The sequence below is a fragment of the Narcine bancroftii genome, chromosome 1, assembly GCF_036971445.1.
Source record: "Narcine bancroftii isolate sNarBan1 chromosome 1, sNarBan1.hap1, whole genome shotgun sequence".
Taxonomy (NCBI): domain Eukaryota; kingdom Metazoa; phylum Chordata; class Chondrichthyes; order Torpediniformes; family Narcinidae; genus Narcine; species Narcine bancroftii.
In genome coordinates this window covers 194,347,345-194,374,697 of record NC_091469.1, presented here as the reverse complement: position 1 = coordinate 194,374,697, position 27,353 = coordinate 194,347,345, and the positions used below count along the sequence as shown (strand labels likewise).

General features: G+C 42.1%; 1 protein-coding gene across 1 annotated transcript in view; it reads right to left on the bottom strand.

Moving 5' to 3' along the window:
* nup188 (nucleoporin 188) overlaps positions 1 to 27,353 on the bottom strand; it is a 171,828-nt gene that overhangs the window by 56,812 nt on the left and 87,663 nt on the right. The window contains 6 exon segments of the mRNA XM_069886944.1: positions 1,251 to 1,371; positions 7,796 to 7,910; positions 9,525 to 9,601; positions 10,328 to 10,415; positions 10,744 to 10,870; positions 26,295 to 26,450. Coding sequence (XP_069743045.1) covers positions 1,251 to 1,371; positions 7,796 to 7,910; positions 9,525 to 9,601; positions 10,328 to 10,415; positions 10,744 to 10,870; positions 26,295 to 26,450 — 684 coding nt within the window.

Below are 27,353 nucleotides of genomic sequence, written 5' to 3'. Positions count from 1 at the left end.
GGTGTGGACTTGAAGGGCCGATATGGCCTGTTTCCGCACTGTAAACTGTTATATGGTTATATGGTTAAGACTGTACAATAAACTTTTTATTTGTAAGTGGAGGAAAGTTCACATTAAAATAATGATAGAAAGTACAGTACATATACAAGACAGTAACAAATGTTTATTATGACTATTAAGACATATGTATTATAGGTTATATATGTACTGTATCATTATACACCAGGCGGTGCAATCACTTTGTATACAAGAGACATGGGATACACGTGTTGCATGCAGGAAGCTGTTGCATTTGCTACGTCTAGTTACCCACTCCGTTCTGTTCTCCAGTTGGGATTTCTGAACACTATTATAACCTTATGGGGCCATGAACATATATTTAGTCGGACGTTATGCGGCACATGACTGTATAGATTATTTTTACAATCATTAACTATACGATCACAGTGGACAATTCAAATAAAATTTAGTTTCATCATTCAATACCTTAGATCAGCCATTCTCAACAAGGGCCCTGGGGACCAGAGCATATTTAAGTAAAAACCTTGCTTTCTTTTCACCTCACTAAACAAATATTTTTTATATGTTTTTAATGTAGGAGAGACGTATGGAAGAAGTCAAATTTTGACTACTCAACAGTGAAGAGGGCTCAAACTTTAAGCAGAGTCCTGGAGGGAGGGAGGCACACCACAAAAAAGGTTGAGAATAGCTGCCTTAGATACTTTCAGAATATAAAGTTAATGCATTAACAACAGACTAATTGTACCAATCATGGATACACCATGATATATCTTAAGAACGATACCACAGGATGCACCAAAACACAATCACAAACTTGAATATGCCACTCTGATAATCAAACCACGAGATCTCAGAGTATACGGAAAATTAGATGGTTCAGCATGTGGCTCACCACTTCGTGTTTGATGTACACCCCTCTGATTACCCAGACCCCATTTCATTTATTAACATTCTACTTTTCTGATTGGAAAATTTATAATAGTAAACCCCCCCCCCCCCACCGGTATCTGGCACCAATGGGGATTTGTAGATGCTGGATAAGTCAATTTTCTGGATGATTGAGATTGTGTCATTGGCAAACTAACCACTAGGGGCAGCAATTTTAAACTTTTGTATTATTTACCCTTTTCTGCAGTTCTGTGATTTTTTTTGCCGGTTGCATGAATGGGGGTTTTACTGTACTATGTAACATCTTATAAAAACAAAGTCTATTGGGCACAAACCCTTACCAATTTCTTCTCGCATGCCATAGACATTATGACGCCATTTATGGTAGGTTGGCAGCAACTCTTTCAAGACAAAGACCACACAAGGCATAAGACCTCGGCTCTGAGTACTTCCCAGTTGTCCCTATTAAAATCCAAAAGAAATCAAATATCAAGCAGTTCTACTTGATCACAATAATGATAAATCTCTTCATAACTAATCAAATTAATTCCAGTAAAAACCCCTAGTATATGGCACTTATTAGGATTAGTAGAAGCCAGATAAGTGTATTTTCCAGTTGCTTGAGACTTACTCTTAAAATCCCTAATACACCTACATTTTTTGGTTATTTACTCAATCTCGACATCTAGGAAAGTGGAGGATGTTATTGTGCTGCCCAGGTAGAAAAACTTGTTGGCAGCATTGAGAAGAGTGTCATCAATGAGGACAGTTGGTTCTTCATGGCTTGAGCCAGGGGCCAGTTGGTACAAAACTACCATCTTTTTTCATCCTCAGCTTCTCTAGATGTAGAAATTGAGTCAAGAACCAGAAAGGCCTGCTTTGCCTTTGGTAAGCTCGGGTTAGGTCACAGAACATCAGGTTGGCCACCAAGTGCAAGGCGTACAGGGCTGTTGTCATATTAGCCTTGGTATATGGATATAAGACGTGGTGCCCATATCAGAGTCATTTACATCAGCTTGATCAACTGCAGCAGCATCACCTATGTTCTCTGATGAAGATCACCTGGCGAGACAAGATCTCATCGAGGTCCTTTCTTCAGATAGAATGCCAGCAGTTTCAATCTTGGTAATGTCGGCCCAACTACACTGGACAAGACATGCTGTCAGAATGCCTGATGGAAGATTGCCCAAGGGCATCTTGTACTGCCAAATGTCCAGTAGTGTACAAAAATTAGGCCGGCGTTTCTCGGTACAAGGATGTTCTGCACAGGAACCTCAAGAAAGCTGACATTGCCCCATTAACATGGGAGGATCTGATTCAAGATTCCTCGCAGTGGAGGGACGCCATCAAAAAAGGCATGTGGTCGGTGCTGAGAAAAAGATCAAAAGCACAGGAAGTGGCACAACAGAGCTTCTGATCCTGTTGCCCCTCCAGGCCTCACCTGTCAAATATGTGGCCAGCAGGGCCTGTCAAGGATGAGCTGTTACAGCTATTCAAGGACATACCTATCAAACCCCACAAACTGACTGAAAGGAATCATCATCCTCCTACGGGATTGATAACCAGAAAAAGAATAAACAGTTTAAAAGACAATAATGTTACACTGTATTTACACTGAACAAACCACTTTCATGAATATATAAACCTTAAAGCATTTTACTTTATTTTCAGTTACATTCTTTGTAAATATTTAACCATCACTGCATCAGCAGGTTCCTCCTCCTCTACAGAGCCTCCCAAATGATGAATAATAACATTATAGATAATTAACCCACCCATCCCCCCCAAAGTCTAGAATCAGAATTTATTGACATGAACAAATCACAAAATTCGGTGTTTTGCGACAGCATCATTGTGCAAACATTCATATAAACAACCTTACAACAATAAATAATAAGGCAGTATCTTTGGTTGATTGATTATTCAGAAATCTGATGGCAGTGGGGAAGAAGTTGTCCTTGTGTTGCTGAATGTTCATCTTTAGGCTCCTGTACCTTTTTCCCAATGGGAGCTGAGTAAAGAGGGCACAGTCTGGGTGATTGGAGTCTTTGAGGATAGAGGCTGATTTTTTAAGGCATGGCCTCTTGTACATACCCTCAATGGAGTGAATTCTGATGCCTGTGATGTTGCAGGCCAAGTTAACAACCCTCTGGAGTTTTTTCTTGTCCTGAGAGTGGGCACCTCCATACCAGACAGTGAGGCAACCAGCCAGAATGCTCTCTAAGGTACATGTAGACGTTTTCGAGTGACTTCAGTGACATACCGTATCTCCTCAAACACCTACAAAGTATAGCCGTGGACGAGCCTTCTTTGTGATTGTATCAACATGGAGGCTCCAGGACAGATACTTGGCAATGTTGATACCCAGGAATTTGAAGTTCTTGACCCTCTCCACTTTTGGGCCCTCGATCTTCCCCTGACTTCCTCCTGAAGTCCACAATCATCTCCTTGGTTTTGCTAACGTTGAGCGCAAAGTTGTTGGCGTGACACCACTCAACAAGCTGATCTATCTCCCTCCTGTATCCTCATTTGCCATTTGTGATTCTGCCAACAACTGTGGTGCCATTGCCAAATTTGTAGATAGCATTGGAATTGTGCCTGGCCACACAGTCATGGGTGTAGAGTGAGTAGAGCAGTTGGCTAACCCCGCTGAACAGCGGGGTGCACCACCTCCGACGTCCCCCTTTCTCGCCTCCCCCCACGGCCGGAGTGTAGATCCCGGACGATCCCCCAAATTGTCAGAAACACAAATTCTCACAAATGAGTCTCTTTAAGATCGGTGACACGACAAGCTTTATTCTCAAGACTGCAGAGTTGGACTCAACCAGCTTCTTGCCAAGTCGAGCCCTGATACATACAGTGCATTGTTTTTTATACAATTTGCTTGTCCTTCGGCATCTCCACTACACTGCTTTAATTGGTTAGTTTTTGCAGAATCATCCTGATTACTGTTAGTCACGCACACCACAATCATTCATGACCTCTGCTCACACCAAATTCTGTTTTTCACTCTTTATCAATCTTTGGCTCCTGCATGTCTCTCTGTAGTTAAATCTGTTGCAAGTCTTTTGTAACATTTTCCAGCTAAACTCCAGTGGTTAGCCCCCTTTTATGACTAATCATCACATTTTAACTTAAACCCTTTTTAACCCAAATTCTCTATCTATAACACTTTCCATATAGGTACGATGGGCGCTGCCCAATCGCTGTATTCTATTGGTTCTAATAGGCCTTCATCTTTTAGTCTATTTAACTCAGCTTCAATTTTTCCTTTCAATGCAAATGTAACTGTTCTGCCTTTGATGAACTTTGAACTTTGATGAAAATCCTTCATAAAAGCATTTATTGACTGGATAAAAACCATTTATCACAAGCAACAGGCCAAAATTATAACTGATGGTCAGATGTCATTGATGTTTCCTTTGAGTAGATCCAGCAGGCATGGGTGCCCATCATCTTCAGGTCTCTGTATTGGGCACTGAACCATTAGCAGAAGTTATAAAGGAATTCAGATTCACCAGGAAGAACATAAAATTAATCTGTTTGCAGATGATGTGTTCTTGTATTTATCAGATCCTGATGAGTCTTTGGCTAAAATACAAACCACACTGGAGAAATATGGACAGGTTTCTGGTTACAAAATTAATTTGGAATAAAGCAAAATTATGCCATTAACAAATTTTGATTGAGAAAGATACCAAAAAGGAATTCGGATTAAATGGAAACTGGAAGGAATTCAATATTTAGGAATAATGTTGAAAAATAACTTACAAAATCTGGATAGACTTAACTATTTCCCAATGCTTGGAAAGATAGAAGACAATCTACAAAGATGGAAGAACTTGCCTATTACTTTAGTTGGGAGGCTCTGCTCAAGCTAGATAGTCCGGCTCCGAATATCTTTGCAAAAGCTTTGGGTAGTGCCCAAGGGACTTCACTAATGTAGATTGTTGTTTTGAAAACCGTAGTCTGTCTGAGTGGAGGTTGCTGTTCTAAGAGGGTCATGTGGTTTTGCAAGCAGAGAGAGAAAAAAAAACAGGCTTTTCTCTGAGAGGGAGAGAGAGAATTCAGTTCAGCAGCAGCAGCTGGGACTGGAACTTGTGGAATAACCCCATTTTGAAGATGGGTTGTAAGTTCTTAGTTCAGCCTGTTCAAAGCCCTTTTGGTCCATACAAGAGGAGAAGACTAGCTGCCTGATGTTTCACTTGAAATAAGAGAAACCATTTACGGAGCGGAAACAGGCCATGTTGGCCTTTCGAGTCCGCACTGGTTCACTGATTTTGTGCGCCCTCTTCAGGCATTGGTCCCGGTAGATCTCCTGCTCCCTCCAATTCTTCATACAAAAAGGAACTATGTGGTGACCTGAAAGAAAGAGGTTTTATCATCTGGAAAACCCTGATGGGGCAAGTTTCTTTGGCAAGTTATTGACATGACTGATTAAAAGGAATCAGTTTGTGTCCAGGAATAACAAATCTCTCTCTGAAAATGGACAAGAACCTGAGCGGTAACCATTTACCTTTCAAGCACCAAAGTCTGGCGAACTTCATAAATGTTAAATGCAGTGCACAGTATAAGAATTGTCTGCAACCAAAGAACTTGGAGGAGATTGGACTGTAAATCAAATAACTTTTCTAAACTTACATACACATTACATATACGTGCACTTAGAATTAGAAGGGGGTTAAGTTAATAATAAGTTAAAGTTTGATCCTGTTGTCATATTTAAAAATAATTAAAAGCAACTTTTGTTTAAGTAACCATTTGTCTTGGCGAATATCTATTGCAGCTGGGTTTTGGGGTCATCTGGGCTCATAACAATAGTCCCGCCTTCAAGTAATGAAGTGGAAGGGATGCTTCAGCTGGGAAATACACCTTAATTTATAACTAGGATGCATTTTGTTCTCCAAGTGCTAAGCTGGGCCTAAAAAGGTCGAGAGAAATGTGGGAATCAGACCTGGGTATTATAATACCATCTGATTGGTGTTTGGACAGTATAACATCAACGATCAATGTGAGATATGGATTGGTTCAATACAATTATTTTACATCAATGATATCTCACTCCACAAAAGCTACATAAATCAAAATCTGAAATATCTGCTATGTGCTTCAGGTGTGGTGTTTACATTCTACCTGATTGTGTGCAAAGGTAAGAGCATTCTGGTATGAAATCGCTGAATCACTAACAAGAGTAACAGGAATGATCTTCCCATACAATCCAGAGCTGTACTTTCTGGGCAACCTCATGAATATGAGCTACAAACTGACTAAATTTCAAATTTACTTTGTTAAAGTAGCTCTGGCTAGGCCAAAGAAATGTATAGCAATCAGTTGGAAATCTGACTCTCCCTTTCTTTCTGCTTGATGGGCCGCGAAGTTAAGTGGTTTTTACATCCATGGAAAAAATTATTTATAAAGAAAAAAATATGACACATTCATTAAAATAAGGCGACTGTACTTGGATTATGTAGGGGTCCAATTATTAATTGGACCCCTCAATTTATGTAATGATGTGATATCCCTGAAAAAGAATTATGAAAAAATGAGCTCTAATGGTATGTGAAGTTATATTTTTGTATTTGTGGGAGGGGGAGTGAATTTTGTAAATATTCAATGTGCATAAAAGTTTAAAGATTGTGTGAATATATTTATGGAAATGAAAAATAAAATATTTGTTTAAAAAGGTACTGCTTGACATATATCTTTTGGTATGAACCAGAAATAACATGCAAGATAGCATGGTCTTGATCTCCAAAATTTAAACATATATAAACTAAAAGAGAGAAAAATTATACAAAAATTGTTTTTTTATGCTTTGAAAATTGTTATCAATGTTCGTTTGCTAAAATTTCTAGGTCTTACTTTGTCATGCCTCACCACAGAAACCTTACACATGTAATGGAACTCCATGAACTTCCTAGATATACAACTGTGAATCAAGGTAGACTGTAGCGACGTCCACAAGGAATTCATAAATCTTAGGACAAAAATAATAAGTTGCTGTTTTAGATCAAGCATTTTAACTCTAGGAAACTAGCAGAGGAGGTCCAGCAAAAACCTGGGCCCAAGCATCTTCTATTAATTAATTGATAATCTAGCCTTTTTAACCATTTGTTAATTTGCTAATAATATAGATTATGTTTCTACATTCCTCTTCCATTCACAACTCTTAGGTTGGCATTGTGGTACAGCAATAAATCTTGCTGATTCAGAGTTCCAGGGACCAAGTTTTGATCTTGACCTTAAATTTAGTTTGTTATACCATTATCAATATAGACCAGTGGTTCCCAAACTTTTTTCAGGCTGCCACCCCCTTGGCCTCCAGACCACATCCCGAGTGCCCTCCATACAATGGCGCTGGGGGAGCGGGGTGGGGGGCAGTGGTGGCACTGTGCATGGTTGGGGGCTTGTGGCAGCGCTGGGCATGGGGGGGGGCCTTGTAGTGTTGTGGCGGCGCTGAGCAGAGGAGGCTAGTGGCAGTGGTGCTGAGCTGGGGTGTAGCATTGGCGCAGAGTGGGGGGTGGTAGCGGCAGTGGTGCTGAGTTGGAGAGGGTAGTAACACCAGCATAACATGGCAGCCACCAAGACCAGCTCTCATGAGAACGTCCTCTTGCCATTTATTTTGTCCACTACTGCCACCCCAAGTCTGGCCAGAAAATTACTGCACTGGCTTCTTCATTAAACTTTGCTGCAGACTGAGTAACAAGACTGAAGGTTCGGAACATCCCCTTTTTCCTCACTGCCCCATGTCCACCCCTTGAATCTTTCCAATGTCCATGAGGGGGGTGGGGTCGGCAGCGCCCACTTTGGGAATCACTAATATAGACTTTTAGGGATTATTTAACTTCCACAGGCAAAGCTAAACAATATAAAATTTATTTTTTACCTTAACAAGCGTTATAACCAGTCGCAGAAAAGCTGTTGTGACACTGTACTCGCCCTGTGGTCTCTCAATGCTCAGCAGGAGATTACCGTAACTACCAGCTTGCATTCCTTCCGCCCTGTGTGGAGAAAAATAGAATGACTATTTTGTGTCCATTTCTTTCATCAATAAAATTCCAGCCAGAGGCAACTTTTCTCAAATAGTAATTTACAGAGAAATCTTCAATGGCCAAATATAACACCTGAGAGGAAATGATGATCCTATATCCTCAGTGCTGCCTCCCAATACAGGACAGGACAGTAATGAAAGCTAGAATAATGTTTTTTTTAAAAAAAAAACCCACTGAATGGTTAGAAATTCAATAGGAAGTTAGAGAATAAAATATGGTACAAATCCTTAATCCTGAATCATCATAGCCCATTTCTATGCTACAATAAACATTCAACCAAAGCAAAACCAAGGTACGCATAGCACCACAATCCATCTTACAAAAACCTGAAAGGATATATTCCATTCAAAGTACAATAGAAGTCCAAAAATCCAGATGACAAAATCCAGACCACCTGAGAATCTGGACTTTTTGAAAACTCTCAAACATATTAAATTTAGCAGGCATTTGTGTGTGTGCATGCATGCGTAAGTGCCACAGATGTACAATGGCAACAAGCGACCCCCCAACACAGGAAATCTTATCACAAAGAAATTCCTTTGTATACTGTATTTTTCTTTTACAATGTTCACTTTTAAAGACAATTTCAAGCATGACCTGCTTTTGTTTTCACAGTTAAAAAAATTGTTTATATTTTTGTTAAGTGTTGACTTTATTTTTCTTTAAACTGCTTGTTTTGATAAATGAAGCAAGCTATATTTGGAAATGAATAAATGTCCAAAATTTACATGTTCATCTTTTCTTTATTCCTCCTTAAATTTGAATATTAAAAGTACTGTCCGAGAGTCCTGTAAATCTGAAAAACCAGTCCGACTCAATCCCCAAGCACTCTGGATTTTAGGATTTTTACTGTAGTTTATCAAGAAGCTCCATGAGAACAATTAGAACACTTTTTTTATAGCAATCATTGTAACTAAAGCTTCTCTTTTTAGATATATCATATTAATTTAGATCCTAAAGACAACAAAATTATGTACACCTCTAATTCTGCCAAGACTTTACAATAAAAATTTCCTCCAAGCATTTTGTTTTATAACATCTGAGGTTCTGCTTTATATTCTCTCAAATATCACTATAAATCGTGCATTTATGTTTGATCTCTGAATGCACAAGTGGGTTTGTGGATGCTGGAATCTATACAAAGAAACAATCAACAAGGGTTCCAATCCAAAAAATTAGCAATTCTATTTTCCCACTAATGCTGTTCCACCTGTTGAGTTATCCCAGCAGAATATGTTTTTTGTCATTTTATCCATTCTCATTTATAAAATTTTGTATGGGAAAAATTCATGCACGAAAATCTATCAGGAAAGGTATTATAAAAATATACTGAAATAGTGGAAATAGGACAAGAAGTATCTGTGATGGTAGACTTTGGTAACATTTTCAACATTTAGAAGATAAACAATTTAAAAACAAATTATTTCCATTGTTCGCAAGATAGATGTACAAAGGCAGCACATGGTAAACAATAAGTGGAAAATAGAAAATGTAAGAAATTCATGGCATTAAGTAGTAAGTCAATAGCATTCTACATAACAGAAGTAATTTATAATCCAATACCTGATGGACTGAACAATCCCAGTGATTTGTGTCACACAGTATGGCAAGAAGCCAGTGTGCTGCAGATCTGCCCACACCTAAGAAAAATAGTTAATCATGTTATTTTTCTCTCAGGTACACAATTATCTATCTTTGTTCTTATAGGCAGTTACGCATTCTGACAACCTTGCAACCAAATTAATCATCCAATTCACTGTAATTTTTCCAACTAAATTTTAATTCATTTAACCTGTGATCTATATATTAATATTTTTTTATTTTTCTAATGCGCATTTGAAACAGTGCCAAGAGTTTACTTAATCCAATAGCAAAACTGCAGTTTAAAGAATTGTTTATTCTCAGTGACCAGAAGATTAAAAAAAAGCATATTTCAGATCAAAAGATTCATGGTTTCTCTTTGGAAACTAATAGGTCATGGAATGAGAAAATAGTGCAAAAGAAACAAAATACTTTAACACATGAGATGAGCTCATACACGCAATTCCTCCCATGGCGAGTTACTAATCTCACCTGTGCTGTCAAGAGGAGTTTGTCAAACAAGAGACTTAGTGCTTCCCCATTGATTGAACAGGATAAGAGGAAAAAAGAAAAAAAGCGAGTCAACCTCCGCTGCATCCATGACCTTCCTAAGAGTGGAACTGCAGAGGACTGGGAACAGTTAGCCTGTCCACACTCTCAGGCAGTAGAAGTTGTATGGCGCAGGGAGACCTAAAAAGATGGGAGAAAATAAAAATTCCTTGGCTTCCACAGGACCTTAACAACACACTCTACATAAAATTGCTGTTATTCCCATCAAGTCTTACCTTGGCTGGCATCCGTGTGGCCAGAACAGTTAGGGTATTTACACAAGAAGCAATCACTTCCATTGGTGGATTCGTCACTGAAGTAAGTCTACAGTAAGCATAGAAACTATTACCATCAATTAAAAAAAAACAAGTTCTATCACACATCTAACATTAAAATGCCTATATCCATGAAAATGACAAGCCCAACACTAAACAGAAGGTATATTTTTTTTTACATAACTGAGGTAAACCACAATGTTGCTCTTTGGTAAAATGTATACTCTTAAAATACCAGTCTCAATACTAAATTTTACAATAATTTTGGATTAAATGTTATATTATGGCTACACTTTTTCAACTCTTTAAAGCAATGACAGTTAAATAGCAACAAAGGAAAGACGTGTTCATGAATATAAATTTTTGAACTTTCTTACCTTTGAATTAACATGTACAAACGTGAAGTGATTGGCAGTAGACAATCAGTAATTGACCAATCTGTGCTGACTATTTTATGTACCAAATCAATAATAGGTTTGACCCTATGACAGTGAAGGAGAACATCTGATACAAAAAAAAACAAAATTATACATAAAATTCTATAGCTGCATGCCAAAAGATTTTATCATAAGAGATACTGCAAGATTTTGTAACAAAATTAAATTACTCCATATGCAAAATTAACAATTTGCTTTTCGTGACAATTAAATTAATGGAGCTACCCTTGAAATTTAAATTATCTCATGAAAATTATTTACGATGAATATCTGAAAGGAGAAGGATCATTTTACATCAAATGATAGCAATGACTTGCAATATCTTTGTAGTTCCATCAGTTCTAGACTTAAGCAAGCAAGACCAGTACCCACAAGAGGTGCTTCCAGTGTGTGAAGTAAAACACAAAAATTTGCCGACACAGTAGTTGAAATAAAAACACAATGCTGGAGAAACTCAGGTCAAACCGTGTCCTTATGTAAAAATACATCACCGAAGTTTCATACTTGAACCCTTCATCAAGGTATGGAAAAATATTGGCAGGTCTTTAAGGCAGGTGATAGGTGGAGAAGGGAGGGGTCAGCAGCGATCAAGGGAGGAGGGATGGCTGGGTGAACAGAGAGGGAGAGCTAGAAACAAGAAGGGGTATGGGGGAGCGGGAGGAGAGGAGAGCAGGTGAGCAGAAACCAGAAATATTGATGTTATTGCTTCCTGGCTGGAGAGTGCCCAGACAGAAAATTAGGTGGTCTTGTTGGGATAGTACATAAGGCCATTGACAGACATATGAGTATGGGAATGTGACACAGACCTGAAATGGTTGGCTACTGGGAGATCTGTCATTAGTGCGGACAGAGCGAAGGTGCTCAGTGAAGCAATCTCTCTAACTGAGCCCAGTATCTCCAATGTAGAGAAGGCCACAAAGGGAGAACTGGATGCAGTAAATCAGTTCTGTGCATACACAAGAGAAGTACTGCTTCACTTGAAAAGCCTGTTTGGGGCCCCAGACTGTGGTGAGAGAGGAGGTGTGGGCACGTGCAGCACCTCCTTCGGCCACAGGGGAAGGTGGTGGGGAGGGATGAGTGCATGAGGGAGTCAAGGAGGGAGCGATCCCTATGGAAGACATAGAGGAAGATGTGTCTGGTAATGGGCCCCTGTTGTAAGTGCCAATGCATATCCAACACATTATCCTCCAGAACCTTCACAGTTCACACCAGTGACAGAGATCTCCCAGTAGCCAAACATTTCAGTTCTGTATCACACTCCCATACTTACATGTTTGTCCATGGCCTTATGTACTATCCCACCAAGACCACCCCCAAATTGGAGGAATAACACTTGTCTCCACCTATCACCTCCTGCCTTTGCAACCACGCCTCCCCCACTCTTTTGTTCGAACACCTGCCGACATTTTTCCATACCTTGATGAAAGGCTCAAGCCCGAAACACCAGTTAAGTATTTTTACTTTTGCTATGTAAAGGACACTGTTTGACCTGCTAAGTTTCTCCGGCATTGTGTTTTTACTTCCAGTGTGTGAGCGACTCAATGTAGGTGTGGGTCTTTAAGGCTTTGCCTTGAGAGGCTTCAGCGATGAGGTACTAGTGCAGAGTAGCAAAGGCTTTTTTTTGTAGTGGTTATATAAAAGTAAAATTAGAGGCAATTAAATAAAGTAGGCATGCAGGATCAAATGTGTTGTACCTGCAAGATGTGGGAGCAGGTAGACCCCGTTGTGGTTCCTGATGACCACATCTGCAGCAAGTGTTGGTTGCTTGAAGAATTTAAGCTCAAAATTCATGACCTGGAATCTGAGCTTCAAACACTACAAAGCATTAGGGAGAGATACCTGGACCTATGTTTCAGGAGGCAGTCACACCCATTGGAATAGGTGCCTCAAATTTGTCCTGTGATCAGGGACAAGGGATGATGGTGAGTAAGGCAGGTCAAGGCATCCATGAGACAGTGTTGGAGGAGCCTTGGGCCTTGATCTTGTTTCACAAGTCTGAGATAAGAGTGGGGGGAGGGGGATGTAGGAAGAATGAACAACTTAACCGTGGCACCATGATTCAGGAACCCATTCAAGAGGGGGAGGAAGAGAAGAGAAATGCAGTGGCAATCAAGGATAGTACAGTTAGGGAAATAGAGAAAGTTCTCTATCTCAGGGATAGAGCGTCCTGAAGGCTGTTTGCCTGCCTGGTGCCCAGGTTTGGGACATCTTATCCAAACTGCAGAGGAATTTGCAGTGAGAGGAGTAAGATCCTGTTCTCATGGTCTTTGTGGCTACCAACAACGTAGGTAAAACCAGGAAAGAGGTTCTGCTAAGGGAATTTGAGGAGCTAGGGACCAAATTAAAAAGCAGAAACAAAAATATGGTAATCTCTGGATTACTCCTGAACCATGTGAAAATTGATATAGGGTCCAGAAGATTAGAGAGTTAAATGCGTGGCTCAAGGTTTGGTGTGGGAGAAGTGGGTTCCAATTCATGGGGAAGGAAGGAACTATTTAAAAGGGACGGGCTCCAGCGGAACTGTGATGGGACCTGGACTGTAGACAATGCTTTAATAAACTAAATTGTAGGGAAGGTGGGTTCAACAGATTAGAGAGGGATGGATGAAGTAAAAGAGATTGTGGAAAAAATAAAAGTTTTAAAAAAAAAGAGAAAGAGTAAAGGTGATAAAAAATCAAGTGCAAAAGAGGCAAAGGTTACAGGATTTTAAAAGCACAACAGGTATAAGGGCACTTTATCTGAATGCCCATAGTATTTGAAACAAGGACAGTGAACTTGTGGCACATCAGTACATGGGCGGATGATTTAGTGGCCATTACAGAACCGTGGTTACAGGGTGAATAGGATTGGGAGGAAGGCAAGGAAGGTGGGGTACAGCTCTTAGTAAAGGATGAGATCAGGACAATAGTGAGAGATGATGCAACATCTAAGGAGCACACTGTTGAGTCTATTTGGGTAGAGATTAGGAACAGTAAAGGTGAAATCACTCGTGGGAGTTGTCTATAGGCCACCCTGTAATAACATTACAGTGGCACAGGCAATAAACCAAGAAGCATCTGAGGCATGGAAGGATGGAGTAGCTGTTATTGTGGGGGAGTTTAACATGCGCATTGGGTAAATCAGATTGGTCGAGGCAACCTTGAGGGAGACTTCATAGAATGTATACGGGATGGATTTCTTGAACAGCATGTTACTGAACCTACAAGGGAACATGCTGTCTTGGATCTGGTCCTGAGCAGAAACAGATAAAATTAGCAATCTTGTGGTTAGGGATCTTCTTGGAATGAGTGATCACAGTATGATTGAGTTTATCATACAAATGGAAGGTACAGTAGTTTGGTCTAAAACAGTTGTGTTACGCCTAAACAAGGGAAACTACAAAAGGATGAGGGCGGAGTTAGCTTGGGTAAATTGGGAATGCAGACTATATGGAGGGACGGTTGAGGAACTGTAGAGGACTTTCAAAAAGATTTTTCACAGTGGTCAACAAATGTTAAAAGCAAGGAGAGAAAGAGTGGGGCAGCCAGCCTTGGATAACTAAGGAGATTAAGGAAGGCATCAAACTAAAAGCTCATGTGTTCAAAGTCGCCAAGAGCAGTGGGAAACCAGAAGATTGGGAAACCTTTAGAAGCAACAAAGAACTACATAGCAAGCAATAGAGAAAGGGAAGATAGTGTGACAGAATATAGATATGTCTTTGGGAGATAAATTGGGGCAGGTTTGATAATATAGGTCACATACAAACAAATCTTATTTAAAATACTGGAGCTCTGCTAATGCTAGACATGTCGGCCCCAGAGCCTTTGCAAAAGCTTTGGAGAGTGCCCAAGAGACTTCACTAATGGATTGTTGTTTACAAAAAGGAAACAGATGAAAGAACTTGTCAGAGCCGCATTCTGTCTGGAGTGGAACTTGCTGTTCTTGGAGGATCATGGGGTTTTGCAACCAGAGAGAGTCAAACAGGCTTTCTCTCTGAGTGAGAAAGAGAGGAATCAGTTCTACAGCTTTAAAGCAGCAGCAGCAACTGGGACTGGAACAGGACAGGCTGCCAAGCTTGTGAAAAACCCCATTTGGAAGACAGGTTGTGAGTACTTGGTTCAGCCTAGTCAAAACCCTTATGGTTCATGCAAGAGGAGAGGACTGGCTGTCTAATGTTTCACTTGAAATAAGTGAAACAAGAAGGAACTCTGTGGTGAACTGAAAGAAAGAGGTTATCATCTGGAAGTTTCTTTGGCAAGACACTGAAGTGGCTGATTGAAAAAGAGTCAGTTGTGGGTGTACAGCATACAACAAATCTCTCTGAAAACTGACAAAAACCTTCCTGAGCGATAACCCTTTACTTTTCAAGCACCAAATCCTGGTGAACTTCATAAATATTAAATTCTGTGCACTGTATAAGAATTGCCTGCAACCAGTAAACTTGGAGGAACGAGAAGTGAGATTGGACTGTGAATCAAAGAACTTTTCTGAACTTAGAAAAGTTTAGAATTAGAAGGGAGTTAAATTAGGTTAGTTAAGTCAATAGTGATAAGTTAAAGTGTGATTCTGTTTTCATGTTTAAAGATAATTAAAAGCAACTTTTGTTTAAGTAATGAATTGTCTTGGTGAATATCTATTGCTGCTGGGTTTTGGGGTCCTCTGGGCTCGTAACAATAGACTAAGAAAAGATTAGCACAAAATAGAAAAAGATAGTAAAAGTTTTTATAATTATATAAAGAGCAAAAGGGTGACTAAAGGTACACCCCATGTAGGAGATGAGATTGGAGAATTGATGAATTAAGAAATGTATTCACAGTGGAGGACACATTGAACATGCCAAAGATAAATGTGGATGGAATGGGAGGTGAGGACCTGGATGTAATAGCTATCACTAAAGAGTTCATACTCAGAGGGCCTAAAGATAGATAAATCCCCTGGTCCTGATGGAATGAATCCCAGGGTACTGATTGAAATGGCAGAAGTTATTGTCCCAGCTCAAAATTCTCTGGACCCTGGTAGGTCCCAGTGGATAGGAAGATGGCGAATATAATATCACTATTCAAAAAAGGAAGTAGGCAAAAAGCAGTGAACACTAGGTCACTAGATGCGAGGCATCTGGAGTGAAATGGATCCAACAGGTAGACGCAGCATAGATTCAGCAAAGGCAGGTCCTATTCAACAAATTTTCTGTTCTTTGATGATATGAATGAGGTAGGTAGAGGGGAGCAAATGGATGTTGTTACCTGGATTTTCAGAAGGTGTTTGATAATGTGCCTCAGTAATAGACAAATACAAAATAAGGATGCATAGAATTGGGGGTGATGTATTAGCATGGATAGATGATTGGATAACCATTAACAAACAAAAGGTTGAATGCAGGGGCGTTTTCCTGGGGGGTGATCAGTGATGAGCAGGGTTCCACAGGGCTTGGTGCTGGGCCCGCAACTGTTCATGATATACATTAACAATCTGGAAGAAGGGACAGAGTGTAGTGTATCTGTTTGCTTATGATACTAAATTGAGTGGAAATACAAATTGTGCAGAGGATATGTAGAATATCCAGAGAGATATAGATAGGTTAAGTGAGTGGGTAAGGGTCTATGCACCGTGGTTCTCAACCTTTTTCCACTCCCCACTTTAAGTAATCCCTATGCCATTGGTGCTCTGTGATTAGTAAGGGATTGCTTATGGTGATATGTAAGTGGAAAGGTTGGGAATCAGTGCTCTGGACCCAACTGCTACTGAAATATTTTGCTTGAGAAAAATTGTCATTGGCCCATTTCCTTTGAAGTTATGAAATCGTGCACATAACAAGTCAATTAAGTATGATTAAAACAGTGGTTTTCAAACTTTTTCCTTCCACCCACATACCACCTTAAGCAATCCCTTACTAATCACAGAGCACTGATGGCATAGGGAACACTTAAACTGGTATGTGAGCAGAAAGAAAAGGTTGAGAACCACTGGTCTAGCAATGTTGATAAATGTGAGGTTATCCACTTTGGAAGGAAGAATGAAAGATCAGAATATTATTTAAATGGCAAGTAATTGCAGCTTTCTGGTGTGCAAAGGACTGGGAGTGCTTGTGCATGAATCGCAAAAGTTTGGCTTGCAGGTGCAGCAGGCTATCAAAAAGGCAAATGAAATTTTGGCCTTCATTTCAAGAGGGATTGAAGTTAAGAGAAAGGAAGTTGTGCTGCAACTGTACAAATTACTGATGAGACTGCATCTGGAGTAGTGCATACAGTTCTTGTCTCCTCACTTGAATAAGGATGTACTGACTTTGGAAGTGAAGCAGAGGAGGTTCACCAGGCTGATTCCAGGGATAAAAGGGTTAGCCTATGAGGAGAGATTGAATTGTCTAGGACTGTAATTGGTGGAATTTATAAGAATGTGGGGGGATCTTGTATAAACATATAAAATTATGAAAAACATAGATTAGATTGAGGTAGGTAAGTTGTTTTCATTGGTAGGGGAGACCAGAACTATGGGACATAGTCTCATGATTCAGGGTAGTAAATTTAGGATAGAGATGACGGGGATCTGCTTTTCTCAGAGGGTGGTGTATCTGTAGAATTTGTAGCCCAGTGAAACAGTGGAGGTATCCTCAGTAAATATATTAAAGACAAGGTTGGATAGATTTCTACATTGCAATGGAACTAAGAGATATGGGGAAAAGGCAGGTAGGTGGAGATAAGCCAATCATCATTACAATGAATGGTAGAGCAGACTTGGCAGGCCTATTCCTATGCCTATTTCTTGCGTTCTTATCCAGCTGTAGCTCCTTACAGACAGAGTGGGGAATTGGAGCCAGAGATGCATGAACTCCAGATCAGTCAGGAGGCAGAGTGGGTGATAGACAGAAGCAATAGGGAGACAGTCACACCCAAAAGGGAAGAGGCAGGTAACTGGGTGAGGGAAGGGGAATATGCAGCCTGTGCAGAGCACTCCTGTGGCTCTTCCCCTCAACAACAAGTATACCATTCTGGATACTGCTAGGGGAGATGATCTACCAAGGACAAGTCACAGTGGACACTCTTTGGCACAGAGTCTAGCCCTTTGGCTAAGAAGGGAAGAGGGGAAGAAGAGGACAGCTATGGATTGGAGATTCGATAAGCAAATAGATAGGAGGTTCTGTGAACAAGATTGAGAGTCCAAGAGGGTATGTTGCCTCCTTGGTGCAGTTCGAGATTACAAAGTTTGAAGGAGAGCAGCTGAATATTGTGGTCCATGTTGGTACCAATTATATAGATAGGTGAAGGAATGTGAACCTGAAGAGTGAATATAAGAAGTCAAGAAGGAAGGTGAAAAGCAGGACCTCAGATTACAAATCTCAGGATTACTCCCTGTGCCACACTCCAGTGAGGGTAAGAATGGGAAGTTATGGGAGATGAATGAATGGCTGAGGAGTTAATGCATGGGTCAGGGGTTTAAATTTATGGATCACTGGGATCTCTTCTTGGAAAGCATGACCTGTACAAAAATAATGGGTGGTACCTTAATTGGAGAGTGACCAATATCCTGGCAGGCAGGTTTGCTAAAACTATTGGGGAGAATTTAAACAGTTTGGCAGGGGGGTGGGAACCAGAATGTGAGGGCAGAAAATAGAGCAGAAGATGAAAAGGATGACACAATGTGTTATGAGTTTATGAGAAGCCAGGCAGGGAAAGAAGCTTAAATGTAGTCAGTTGTAGGGTTTGAAATGTGTCAATTTCAATCCAAGGTGTATAAGGAATAAAGGAGATAGAGGACGGATTAGTACATGGAATCGCAATGTTATAGCCATTACAGAGACATGGGGGATGTAAGGGTGTAAGGACAAGATTGGCTGATTCAGGTACTGGGGTTTAGATATTTTAAAAGGGATAGGATGAGGGGTAAAAGAGAGGGGGTGTAACCTTACTGGTCAGACATAGTATCAAAGCGGCAGAAAGGGAGGACACTGTGGAAGGAGTCAGTGTGGGAGCAATCACTATGTATAGAGTAGTCTATAGGTCCCTAAATAGCCTTCAGACATCGAAGAACAGATTAATAGGTAGATTTTGGAATGAAGCAGAAATAACAGGGTTGTTGTTATTGGAGACTTCAACTTTCCAAATATTGACAGGCACCTCCTGACTGCAAGAGGGATAGATGGAGCAGAATTTGTCAGGTCTGTCCAAGGATTCCCAACAGACCACCCAACTAGAGAGGCCCTACTGGATCTATGAATGGGTAATGAACTTGGTCAGGTGATGGTCCTCTCAGTGGGGGAAATATTTCAGTAATAGTGACTGCAACTCCCTGAGTTTTAGCATATTACGGACAAGAATAAAATCAGACAAAATGATAAAAGTGTTTGACCATTGAAGGGCTAATTTCGATGGGATGAGGCAGGAACTAGGGAGAGTAAACTGGAAATGGATGTTTCCAAAAGAAAGCACAGAAGTCACTTGGGGTATGTTTTGAGACCATTTGCGTGGTGTTCTGGATAAGTTTGTCCTACTGAGATAGGGAAAAGATTGTAGGAAAAGGAAACCATGGATGACAAAACAGGTGAGGCAGCTAGTTAAGAGGAAGAAAGTATACATTAGATGTAAGAAGGAAAAAAAAAAACAAGGGCCATGAGAATTATATGGTAGCCAGGAAGGAACTGAAGAAAGGTCTTAAGAGAGCTAGAAAGAGGCTTGAGAAACAAGTGGAAAGTAAGATTAAGGGAAAGCCCTAAGATGATCTATGCTTAAGTGAAGAAGAAAAGGATAATAAGAGTGAAGGTAGAGCTGCTTCAGGAGAAAGGAGGAAACGTGTACCTGGACGGCGAGAAGGTTGGGGAGATCATAAATTAATACGTTGCTTCAGTATTCACAGAAGAAAAAGACCTTGGTCAAGGCGAGGTCAGAATAGAACAATCTTGTGTGCTGGACATTAAGAAAGAGGAATTGAGATTAAGAAAGAGGAACTGCTGGATCTTCTTTCAAACACTAGGATTGATAAGTCCCCAGGGCTGGACATATGAAGAATGGCAAATGTGGTCTCTTGTTTAAAAAAGGTAATAGGAAAAATTCAGGGAATTATTGACCAGTGAGTCTGGCATCGTGGTGGGCAAACTATTGGAGATGACAGGATTTATGAGCATTTAGAAAAATACAATCTTTAAGGGATAGACAGCATGGCTTTGTGAGAGGGAGGATGTGGCTCATGACCCTAATTGAGATTTTTGAGGAAGTAACAAAGAAATTGATGGCAGGGCAGTACATTTGACAAGGTCCCCCCCATGGGAGACTCATTCAGAAAATCACAAGGCATGGCATCAATGGCTGTATGGATTCAGAATTGGCTTGCCTGTGAAAAGCAGAGATTAGTAATAGACAGAAAATATTCTGCCTGGAGGTTGGTAACTAATGGAATTTGGCAGGGATCTGTTCTGGAACCCTGCTCTTAGTGAATTTTATAAATGACCTGGATGAAGAGAGGGATAGGTCAGTAACTCTGATGATACAAAGGTTGGAGGAGGTGCTTAGGGTAGTGTTAAAGGCTGTCGTAGGTTACACTACAATATAGACAGAATACAGTGTTGGGCAGAAAAGTGGCAGATGGAGTTCAATCTGGATAAGTGTGAGGTGATGCATTTTGGTTGGTCAAAAGGCAGAATACATTATTTATGGTAGGATACTTAAGAAGCTGGAAGAACAGAGGGACATTGGTGTCCAAATCCATAGATCTCTCAAGGTCTCCGCACAGGTTTAGAGGACAGTTAAGAAGGCCTATGATATGTTGGGCTTCATTAATCAGGGATTTAGTTCAGGAGTTGTGAGGTAATGTTGCATCTGTGGCAGCCCACAACCGCGGCATAACTCACTATCATCGGCATAACTCACTAACGCGACCCTTAGCATAGTGAACCAGTGCGGTTGGATTTTGGGGCAGTACAAGACCAGCAGCCCTAAAATGGCACTGGCCAGGCTGCCCAGCTAACACTAGGCTGGGGAAGAAGGGTATTCATATGCAAGAATGTTCCCATGGGAGGGAAATCCCATTTTTGTTATTCATGCAGCTTATGTCAGCCAATCAACCAAATGGTGGGAACTCGAACTGTATAAAAATTGCATTTCCAGTCTCAATAAAGTCAGAGCTTAATCTTCCCACACTGCGAATATATGTGTTTCTTCGTAGCAGACGGCTACAATTAGAGACCCCGACGGTTTAGACTGAATCTAAACCCAGTGATGGATAACGAAGCAGCCATCACCACAGTTGGCCTCAAGCTCCTGAACTTCTGGACAGTTTGACCCAGTGTGTGGTTCAACCAGGTTGAGGCTCAGTTCCAGATTCGGAACTGAGACCACATGGTATCATGTAGATCCAGAGACTACAGACAGAGTGGCCAACTTCATCCACAGGCCACCATCGGAAGGCACTTATACTGCCTTCAAAGAGCTATTGTGGAGAGAGAGAAAGGCACAGCTGCTTCTCCTGGATGGGCTAGGGGACAGATCCCCATCAGCGCTCATGAACAAGATGCTGGTCCTCCTGGGAGACCACGAACCTGGCATCATGTTCGAGCAGTCATTCTTGGAGCAGCTGTCCGAGGACTCCCAACTGCTCCCGACTGACGCGGATTTCAACGACCTCTGGAAAGTCGCAGCACAGGAACTCTCTGTGGAAGCAGAAACAGAAGTGCTCGGCTCCCATGGGGCTCATCAAGGAGTCTTGCAACCAGACCAAGGCAGGCCAAAAAAAGGAGCGGCAGGCAAGAGGCAGGGGCAAGTCCAAAGAGAGATGGTGTATCTACCACCAAAGATGGGGCACTGAGGCCCGCCGATGCCCGTCATCCTGCGAGTTTCAGGGAAACAACAAGGCCAGCGCTCACTTATGACCACAGCGGCTGGCCATCAAGGGTGCCTCCTGTCTGGAAGACGTTTCTTGGTGGATACAGGAGCGGAGGTCAGTGTAATGCTCCCGACAGGGGTTGCACACTAGACACAGGAAAGCAGGCCCTGCATTGAGGGCTGCCAACAACAGCAGCCAACAAGGCACTCATAGGGCCGAGCTGCAGTCGGAGCCAGTCACTTCTCAAGGGAGTTCATGCTGGCCACAGTGGAACAACCACTCCTTGGAGCAGACTTCCTGCGGGCCCAGAATCTCCTAATGAACCTTAAGGGCAAGAGACTTGTACACACGGAGACCTTTGAAACCTTCGCACTGAGGGGCACCTGGACTCCATCCACAGCTCAGTTAACAAGTTCTCCAAGGTGCTAGCCGAGTTCCCGACAATCCTTTCCCCTCAATTCATGGTGGAGATGCCCGACAGTGTCAGGCATCACATCCTTACCAAGCGTCCACCACTCTACGCAAGGGTGAGACGACATCCCCTGGAAAAATTCTGACTGGCCAAGGAGGAGTTCCGCAAACTCGAGGAGTTAGGTATCGTTTGGCAGTCAGACAGTCCATGGGCTTCTCCCCTGCATATGGTGCCTAAAGCATCTGGGGGCTGAAGACCGTACGGCGACTACTGGCGGTTCAACGAGATCACCACTCTGGATCATTATCCCATGCTGGCAAGCCTGCACGGAGCAACAATCTTCTCCAATGTGGACCTGGTGTGAGGATACCACCAAATCGTGGTTCACCCTGACGACATCCCTAAGACAGCCATCATCACTCCATTCAGGCTGTTCGAGTTCCTGAGTATGCCATTTGAGCTCAAGAACATGGCACAGACCTTCCAGCGACTGATGGACGTGGTGGGCTGACAGCTGGACAGCACCTTTGTCTACTTAGATGACAACCTGGTGGCAAGCAGAACCTGGCAGGAACATCTACAACACCTCCAAAACCTTTACAATCACCTACGTGAGTTCGGCCTTACTATCAACCTGGCCAAATGCCAGTTCGGACTTAGCACAATCGACTTCCTGGGCCATGGGATTACCAAAGATGGGGCTATGCCATTACGCAGCAAGGTGGAGACCATCCACAACGTCCTGAGGCCCATTACGACTAAAGAACTACAAGAGTTCACGGGGATGATCAACTTTTAACACAGGTTCATCCTTGCAGCTGCTCGAATGATGTGCCCACTTTTCACCCTGATGACTGGCAAAGCGAAGGACTTGACCTGGAACGACAACTCCACACAAGCGTTCGTGGAATCAAAGGAAGCCCTGGCTAGACGCACCCACAGCCAACAGTGATTGGTGCAGTTCTGGAGCAGCAGATAGAAGGAAATTGGCGTCTACCAGCTTTCTTCAGCAAGCATTTACGGCCCCCAAAACTAAAGTACAGTGCTTTCAACAGAGAATAACTGGCACTGTGCTTAGCCATCCACCACTTCTGGTACTCCCTTGAGGGAAGAGCTTTCACGGACCACAAGCCACTGACGTTCGCTCTGGCTAAGATCTCTGAACAGTCCGCCAGCAGAGATACTTGTCTTGCGTCTCAGAGTACACCACCAATGTGAGGCATATCAGGAAAAAAACGTGGTTGCGGATGCCTTGTCAAGACAGAGCATCCACTCTCTGGCCAATGTACTGGACTTCGTGGCATTGGTGGAGGCACAGCTCCAGGACAAGATACCTCAGTACAGGACCTGCATCAGGGGGCTGCAGCTTCAGGACATCCCAGTTAGAACAGGTAACACTACCCTCCTGTGCGACAGGTTCAACCTATCATCCCAATGGCATGGAGGCAACTTTTTTTTGACTCCATCCATGGGCTGGCACATCCATCGATCAGAACTACGATTCAGTTGGTGGCCAGCAAGTACACGTGGCATGGATTGCAGAAATAAATCAGCGGGTGGGCCAAGACATGCATGTAGTGCCAAGCATCCAAGGTACAGCATCACACAGCCTTTCAAGCCAACGGAACAGTTTGACCACATTCACGAGGACATAGTGGGGCCCTTATCAGTCTCACAGGGTTTCCGCTACCTGTTCACAGTGGTCGACTGTTTTACCCAGTGGCCAGAAGCAATCCCCCTGGCCGACACATCTAACAGGTCCTGCGCCAAGGCACTCCTCTCGTTCTGGGTAGCAAAGTTCAGATTCTTTCTTTGGCTTGGCTTCGCGGATGAAGATTTATGAAGGGGGTAAATGTCCACGTCAGCTGCAGGCTCGTTTGTGGCTGACCAGTCCGATGCGGGACAGGCAGACACGGTTGCAGGGGAAAATTGGTTGGTTGGGGTTGGGTGTTGGGTTTTTCCTCCTTTGCCTTTTGTCAGTGAGGTGGGCTCTGCGGTCTTCTTCAAAGGAGGTTGCTGCCCGCTGAACTGTGAGGCGCAAAGATGCACGGTTTGAGGCGATATCAGCCCACTGGCGGTGGTCAATGTGGCAGACACCAAGAGATTTCTTTAGGCAGTCCTTGTACCTCTTCTTTGGTGCACCTCTGTCATGGTAGCCAGTGGAGAGCTCGCCATACAACACGATCTTGGGAAGGCGATGGTCCTCCATTCTGGAGACGTGACCCGCCCAGCGCAGCTGGATCTTCAGCAGCGTGGACCACGCCACATAACCTCCGAAAGACAAGTACAATTCACCTCCAGCCTTTGGACTAATGTTGCCAACCTGTGGGATGCTCAGCTACACCACACGACAGCATACCACCTGCAGTCCAACGGGATGGTGGAGCGCTTCCACAGGCACCTCAAGGCAGGCCTTATGACCAGACTCAAGGGTTTCAACTGGGTGGACGAACTGCTGTGGGCACTGCTGGGCATTCATACAGCACCAAAAGAAGACCTCCACCATCCTCCACAAAACTCGTCTTTGGAGCACTACTCATGGTCCCCAGGGATTTCGTCCCACTGGCCAGAAGTCAACAGTAGGAAACAACCACTTTCCTGAATAGGCTGCGTGAAAAGGTTGGTAATCTGGCTCCAACCCCACCCTCCAGACACAGGCCAGCCAAATTCAACATCTCCAAAGACCTCAAAGACTGTGAGTATGTGTTCGTGCGCAGAGGGCCACACTGTCCACCGCTACGAAGGCCCCTTCTGAGTCATCCAGAATAACGGGGCCACCTTCAAAATGGACATCAGTAGCAAACCAGAGGTTTTCACCGCAGACAGACTCAAGCCTGCACAAACGGACCCAACACAACCTGTGAAGACACCAGCACCTTGACGCAGAGGCAGACCACCAAAGACATTGGGGACTCCATCTATGGACACTAGGAACTGTAGCATTGGTTCTTGGTGGGATGGGTGAGGTCACGTGGCGGCCCACAACCATGGAGATGGTGCCTGGCACAATGTGCAGTAATAAACAGCGGCATAACTCACTAATGTGACCCCTAGCATAGCGAATCAACATGGTTGGATGTTGGGTCTGTACAGGACCAGCAGCCCATCTAATAGAGCAACACCGGGCTGGGGAAGAAGGGTATTCATATGCAAGAATGTTCCCAGGGTCAGGGAATCCTGATTTTGTTATTCATGTGGCTGATGTCAGCCAATCAACCAAATGGCAGGAAGTCCAACTGTATAAAAGGAGCATTTCCAACCTCAATAAAGTCAGAGCTTAACCCCCCCCAACACTGCGAGAGTGTGTGTTTCTTCATAGCAGAATGCTGCACATCCCTAGAAATCTCAATGGAAGCTTTGGAGAGGGTGCAGAGGAGATTTATCAGGATATTGCCTGGATTGGAAAATATGTTTTATGAGCCAAAATTAACAGAGTTAGGCCTTTTCTCTTTGAAGCGAGGAAGGATAAAAGGTGACAAAAGAAGTCTAAAAGATTATGAGAGGCATAGATAAGGTACAGAGTCAGCACCTTTTTCCCCAACGCAGGAGTAGCAAACAACAGATTTAAATATCTTAACAAAGTGAAGGCAGGAAACTTCAGGGGAGATGTCAGGGTCAAATTTAAAAAAAAACAAGAGATTTGTGCCTGCCTGGAATGCTTTGCCTGGGGTAGTGGTGGAGGCTGGAACAATGGGGCCAGTTATACCATATAACCATAACCATATAACCATTTACGGAGCGGAAACAGGCCATGTTGGCCTTTCGAGTCCGCACCAGTTCACAGATTTTGTGCGCCCTCTTCAGGCATTGGTCCTGGTAGATCTTCATGCAAGAGACACTTACATAGACACGTGGATGAATGAAAAGTAGAGCATTATGAAGTAGTGAAGGTATTTATGGGTCAGCACATTATCATATGCCTATGGGCCTGTACTGTGCTATAATGTTTAAAATTCTAAAATTCACCAGTGAGTTGTTCAAATACTTAAGCAAAACATATAACCAACATCAAAATCGTTTCACATAAAAATACTTAACAAATATTAGCAATTACTGCTCCAAAAACTCAATAAAATGAAGATACTGTACTTTTTTTTGCAGGATAGATATGGAAATTATAAATAGCACAGGAAAATAAACACCTTAAAAATCAGAATTGGGGAACTATGAACATAGTACATTTGCAAAAAGCAAGGGTATGTTGATTTACCAAAATTTAAATGCAGACATTTTCCACATCGAAACAGACAGAAGACCATTTGGCTCTCATGCAAAGCAAGTGGTAGATTACCTGCTGTTGAAACCACATGTAGCAGCATCTCAATCTCACAAGTGAAAATTATCCAGGCGCTATACGAGTAATGCCAACGTACAAGGTAACCTTGCGTTGTAGGCATCACAGTTCCATAAGTACCTTGGGGCATGCGTATATTGGTCTGACCCGATCCTAAATTTAGATGAGATAATACCAATCATGTAATGAAAGTTAAAAATATTGAAGGAATATATAGCACCTATTTCAAAATGTATTCCTTCTTCATTTAACATTAAATGTCAGTTCATCAAATTTGCTGTTCCACCAACTTTTTCTTACTTCTTATTTACTCTGAAATAACATATTGACATGGTGAAGCTTAGTTTCTGTGATTAACTTTAGAATTCACCCAGTTAATCTAATAAAAGGCTAGAAAAATAAGATAACCATGGAGAAGCAGTAATGTCAATTACCAAATTAAATCTTGAGGGAAACTCTACTTCTGATTGATTTCAAAGTCACACATTATTCCCCCAGCAAAATTACCTCCGTTTATTTGAAATTGAACAGTGCAGAATTACTATATTTTCCACTCATAAAAAGTGCACACCCATATAATGCGCAGAAAATCATAAATTGTGTAAAAATATTTTTTTGTATAACATGCAAACACATATACCATGCAGGTGTAGTATTCTAAATTCCAATTGGCAAAAGCAATTTGCATTTAACATTGATAAGGAACAGTGCCCCAGCCAGAATGACTTGTTTATAGGAATACCACGGCATTCAGTACAAAGATAGTCCCAAAATCAAAATATTTCATGCCCGCTATAAATTGTGTGCATTCTTTCATTGCCACTATTACATTCTCTTGCTTGCTATAACATTCCCACACTCATTATAAATTGTTGGAGTGCCTTTGCCATGGCTACTATAAATTGTGAGCGTTCTTTCAATGTCGCTATTATATTCCCAAACTCGCTTTAAGTTGCCGGTTTGACTTTCCCAAGTCCGCTATTAATTGTGCTTGTTATTTAAACAAGTAAAAATATTCTTGTATAGCACGCACACCTATATTACGTGCAGGGGGTG